Raw genomic sequence first — 6,114 nt, forward strand, 5'->3', positions numbered from 1 at the left:
CATCATATTGATGCCACTGTGCTTCAGAAATGTTGGATCTGTTTCGCAGAAGAGCTTCATGTACTGTGTAAAACAATAGACAAGCTTTTTTTGGGATTCCTGCTCACGACTGTCTCTAATTCCAGATCTGAAACCCAAATTCACATAGAAGTTGTCAAGAAGGTCGAAGTTCATTTTCATCCTGTATTTGAGGTTGTACAGTAGCTCCTCAAACTGTTGTAAAACATCATAGTAAGGTCCATTTTGGTGCCTCCATTGATCATCTCTCTTCACGTCTTGAAGTGTCACATCTCCAGAGAGAACCTTGCTCATCTTGTCAAGGCGGCCATGAGAGGAAAATACAGGGATCTTTTCAAGCACGTCAATGATGAGTACTCCAACCTGAACTTCTCCCAAGCACCCTGACGTATTGAAAGTGTTGTTGTCTGTTTTGACACTTAATCTCTGAATCGACTCTTTCTTTGCAAGTCGTTGTGTCTCTTTAAACGCTTCTGTTGCTTCCTGGGCCATTTTAAGATACTCCTTCAGAGTATTGGGACTGATGGGCTCCTCCTTGTTTTTCTCGATGGCATTCTTCAGCTCATGCTTGATGACTTGAGCTGACGTGTCCGCAATGTAAGAGCTATCTTTGGAAAGATGTCTTGCTTGTTTTGCCCAGATTTTTGCTGAAGAGAAATCCCTCTTTTTAAGGTAGTAGTACCTGGCCAGTAACTGAGAAATGACGGCATCATTCTTGAATCTCCGTGCAGCATTTTCTAGCACTAACTCCTCCAGTCCAGGTGTTTCCCGTGCAATGTCATGAATGAGTGGAGAAAAATGAGATTCATCGATGACTGCGAGTTGTCGCTTCACCAAAATGTAGCGAACGTCTTGCAGGAGCTTATCCCTGCCCTGTGTGCTCTCGTAAAGCTTGTCTGTGTTCAGCAGAAGATCAGTGATATCTGCTCTCTTTACACCGTGTGCTGTTGGTAACTCATGCAAACACTGCTTTGCAATACTTGAATGGATTATTTTCACACCTGTGAATACCACCTTACTCTCAACTGAGCATCTGCCAATGAGATTGGAAAATTTCCCAAATCCATCTTCCACTTTGTTGGTTCCATAAGCTGACTGAAGGCCAAGAAACTCCTCACACAGGGAGACAGAGAGAGCGCTGCCTTTGCAGTAAACATTCAACAGAACTAAAACAGCCAAGAGTTGAGAAGAACTTTGATTGATATTGAAGCTCTTCAGAGTATTGTGGACGACACTCTCAATGTATTCTGACTTAAAGTTCTTCTTCATGATCATGAAACCGTAGAACGTTTCAGCATTCTTGTGTGTTTTTTCGATTTCAGTCAGCTTTTCCTCAAACAATTTCTGTTCTTTCTCAGAAAGATGATTTCCAATGAATACTGTGTCTGTAGTTGTTTCGGGGGGGTCAGAGGACTGCGATCGCATGCAGTTTAGGAGGAGGACTTGTGGAGACTTGGACTGAATGCCTTTCTTCACACATTCTGCTTCGATGAGCTGCTGCAAGTCGGACACTTTGTCCTCATCATCAAAGTCATCAATCATCAATAAAACAGGGACCATTGGTGACTTCTCTTCATGGTCTTCGTACATTAGAAGTTTCACCACTTGTTGTGATACTTCAGTTAGGTCAGCCTTGTTGTTTCTGAGCACAGCACAACGGAATGTCTCTCGGTGATCCCACAATAAATGCATGGCTAAGGTTGTCCCACCACATCCTGTAACGTGCTTCAGGTTGAGAAGGGCACAGGCTTTTTTCAAAGAGCACAGTTCTTTTATGACTGTGTTTTTCATGAAGTCAAACATGTCACGTTTGATGAATGGTGTGGATCCAGGCTGCTCCGAGAAGTAGAAGTTCCACCATGACACTTTTCCTCCCCTATAGAAGTTCTCCTCAATGGTGATTTTATCATCATTTCCTCCTTCACATTCATTCACACACAAGACCTCCAAGGTATCCAGGCTTCGCTGCACTTTCTTGTCAAGAAGCACTTTACTTCCCCCACCACAGGGGAGGAAACGACTGGAAATTCGATTTTTGGACCAAAGACTGAGGATTGTACCATTGACTTCTGCAAAACTGAGCTCATAAATGCATCTATCAGAGATGTCAGTTGCACACTGAGCCTCGATCAGATTCTTCCAGGATGTAAATCCTTGCTCGTTGTCACATATGCAAAGGATTTGTCCCATGCCTCCAAGCTCCTGCAAGAATGCCCTGAAAGTTTCAATGAGGGGATCCATTCGGTCACTCACTGCAGACAAAAGTAAGAAAATGACCAGGAATCTCTTGTTTGGAAGCACATCTTTACGACATAAAAAAGAGATCACATCTCGAACTGAGGCACCCTTGCTAAACAACCACTTGTCAAAGGGACATGGCTGTTCATGATCACCATTTCCATTACAAAATATCCAGCTGGTGCTTCGAGTTAATTTCAGCTTCTCTGCAATGTCTTCAACTGCTTCTGTGATTTTATACTCAGCTGGTGAATGGACACTTACTGTGCTCAGTGGGTCCATGTATTTCAGCAATCCATGTTTAGCTGATTCTGGATCAAAGTCTAAGACAGCTGTTGGGTTGAGCTCTACAAGAAATCCTAAAGATTCCAACTGCCTTGGATGCGATTTGTTCGTCACGACCACATAATGTTCATAGCGAGACTTATCCAAACACAATGTGCCACCAGTGATCATTTGTGCTAATCTCGAGCCTTGAGTGCTGCTTTTTATGTCACTGAGATGATTCTCTTCTGCTTTCTTCCGGAGTTCTGAAAGTTTCATGACATTCTCAACAAACTGTTCATATTCTTTGGTGTTTTTTGCCAGATTGCGGGTGCTTCCACCATCTCGGACATAGAAAAGCTTTTCTGGGGAGGATGGATTTTCTTTGGCTTTTTTCTTGTTTTTTCTGGAGTTCAGGCTCTGTGTGTAAGTGTGGTAGACATTGTCCTCACAAATCACTGAGTCAGGAGCTATGTCCACTTCTATTACACATTTATCAGATGAAGTCATGTTTCTATTGAGCACACCAACAAACCGAGGAGGTTTGATGCACTTTTGTGCTGCCTCTTTGTGCTTATGCTCAAAATGAGCATCAATGGCACTTTTCAACTCCATTGCATAGGCCTCTTTGTCCTCAACAACCACTCCCAGTATTTGACCATGGCTGTATCCTTGTTGTTTGTCTCCTATTCCAAAGTGTATGGTGCCGTTGGTGCGACTGTTCATGCAGGCAGCTGCAAAGCGAATAACCTCTTGAATGAATTTTTCCATTTTAGTTTCATCTGTGGTTTGGGTGAAAGCTTTGTACTCATGGCAGGGTTCAATGAAATCTGAGGCACCTGATTCCACTGTATCAAGGATGTTGTTTTCAATGTATCTGTATGTGTCATGATTTCGACCAAAGGGATAAGGCTTGCATGCATTTCCAGGCTGTTTTTCTCTGAATTCTACAAGCTCATCTCTGGCATGAATGATAAGTTTTGCTGGTCCAAAAGACACGCCAATGTCCTTTAAGTCTGTTCTGTCTAAAAGCAACAGGCTCGCTCCATTTACTTCTTCCTTTCGTAGTGTTTCAGCAACGTCTTCATCCACACCATTCAACCTGAGAATCCATTTTCGAACTTGATCTGTACTCCAGTCTTTGATGTCAGTTGATAGATCATCCTGAAAAATAAAACAATAAAATGTATGTATGTATGTATTCAACTCATGTTGCCAATTTTATCATGTTATTTAGCCAATATATTCAACATATAGAGATTAAGTGAAATGTATACAACTTTAAAATACAGTTTCAGTATAGAAAGTGAATTGCACGTCAAATAAATTGGTGGTGTTAACAGAAATTCGAAATACCTCATATTGCGCTAATTTTGATAGCCCTCATATATATAATAATCTGTGTTCTCTCCACGAGTATACTAAGAAGTGATGATCAGACATCAAAAGCCCAGTAAGGAGGAGCCAGAGGAGACAGACAAAGCCCTGCATGGCATGTACTGCCGACAAATTGAAGAAGTTGACATTGGGAAAACATACCAGTGGCTGCAAAAAGCTGGGCTGAAGGACAGCACAGAGGCCCTAATCATGGCTGAGGAGCAAGTGCGGATCCCATACCCCCATTCCGTGACCATCTAGCTTGAGGGGGGATCTCGGCCAGGCCCAAGTGTGGCCTACAGGGGGGTGCTGGGAGTAGTCCTCTTCGCAACCCCCCCCCCCGTTGTTGGATGTGTGTATGAGTTGCGCATGTCTGGATTGTTAGGGGGGTTGTGTGTGAATCTAAAGTGCAAGTTAAAATTGACCCTGATCCTTTTCAAATCAAACTACATTTATATAGCACCTTTCATAGAGTAAAAAAAAGTAACTCAAAGTGTTAAACAGTATGTAAAAACATTACAAAAAAACTCATCCCTCCCACCATATATATATATATACTGTACACACCACACTCGTGCACACACACTGACAAGACTTAAATTAGAGTGACATGGCATGGCACTAATGATCAGGGAAAATGCTACCTTTGGAGCTGTCCACACTGGGAGGGGTCACAGGCCGAGACCACTGAGGGCAACAGCACCCGGCCTCCCCACCCCAGCAACTCTGTTGAAAGCCAATCTGTGTTTGAGTCTATGTGAGCGATTTGTGCTGCTGAATTTTTAATGTCATGTGGATGTTTCATGGTCGACTGTGGATCACAACAACACCATCCACATTGAGGCACGTGATGCCGCCACTCATCCCAAAGATGTTGGGATCATCGTCGAAGGTGTGGAAGTGCAACACAACTTGAAAGACAGTATGTCTAATATGTTTTGCTGATTTATTGAAAACTCATTTTTCCATATTTTATATGCCGTTTACTGCTAAAAAGAGGGGGGGGGGGGGGCGCACAGTCAGAGGCACGTTTCAACTTAAGTTTCAGTTTCATTTTAAAAAATATGGTGTAGTGAGACAAGGAGGAAAAAGACAGTTAATGAGGCTACAGCAACACATACTGCTATAACCACCTATCCAGGAGCCCAATGGCTTGATCCTCTTTTTTTTTTGGGGGGGGGAAGAGGAAGATTTCAGAATTGTGTATTCCTGTGTATATTTTCTTAAAAGTAGAGTGTGCAATTAAGGGAGGTGACTGAATTTTTCACTTCTGGGGGATCATACAGAGGCTCTGGGAGGTAATATGACTGTAAAGACACCTTTTTAAAGTGGATTTTGCATAATATGACCCCTTTAATGACATAATGGCATATGAAACTCAGGCAAAATATAACTATATTTAGAATAGTTGTTTGTTGGAATCTGTTTAAAAGAAACATTTCTTTGAGGACACTGCTTTTTAAAGCAGCCCAGCAGCAGTTTTTTTCTTCCCTTTGGAGAGGTAATTACATGATGTTAATATGTACTTGTTTTACAAACATTAGAAAATAAAAACAACTGCGGCAACTTACGCTAATTTCACCTCCTTCTGCCATTACAGCTCTGGTTCGTTCTTCACAATTTCAGTTCATCAGTCCTACAGAACAAAATGTGTTATTCATAAATTGAAGAACAGATACAAAAACAGACACAGCTTATAAAGACATGAATACATTTGAAATTACCTTCACTTTTCCAGATTATTCATGACCACTGGATCAACTTTGACATGTCCTGACTGACAAGACTGCAACACAAAATACAGTTTTTTAAAGCCTTTCAGAGAGTTTACAAAAAAGTGTACTCTGCTCTTCCCTTCAAAGAAAAAATTCAAAATGTGTCCACACTAGGGGTGTCAACATTTCCAATTTTTTCTACACATGTAATTGGGACGTCTAACCGACATGTAATCAATTCAGAATCAGAATCAGAATACTCTTTATTGTCATCGCAACAAGTTACCGAAGTTACAAGTTACAACGAAATTGCTTGGGTTTTAAAGACGCCCAGGCAGCCAATTACGGTGCTCCGTCTTGAAAAGGAACAGAGTTAAAGGAACCTTAAACAGAATTTTTTTTTTTTTTTTTTGGGGGGGGGGGGGGGGGGGGGGGGGGGGGGTAAAAAAGATACATCAATTCAGATCACGGTTCGGAAGGGAGTCGTGATTAGAAGTGAGAG

General features: G+C 41.9%; 1 protein-coding gene across 1 annotated transcript; it reads right to left on the reverse strand.

Annotated features, from left to right (window-relative positions):
• Nucleotides 1–361: 361 nt before the first annotated feature.
• LOC115403331 (sterile alpha motif domain-containing protein 9-like) lies at nucleotides 362–5,664 on the reverse strand. The gene is given in 4 exon segments (XM_030112192.1): nucleotides 362–412; nucleotides 415–3,684; nucleotides 5,469–5,533; nucleotides 5,622–5,664. Coding segments are annotated over 3 exon segments (3,345 nt in total). The 5' UTR covers nucleotides 5,493–5,533; nucleotides 5,622–5,664.
• Between the last annotated feature and the right edge of the window lie 450 nt (nucleotides 5,665–6,114).

This window comes from Salarias fasciatus, chromosome 16 (assembly GCF_902148845.1).
Source record: "Salarias fasciatus chromosome 16, fSalaFa1.1, whole genome shotgun sequence".
NCBI lineage: Eukaryota > Metazoa > Chordata > Actinopteri > Blenniiformes > Blenniidae > Salarias > Salarias fasciatus.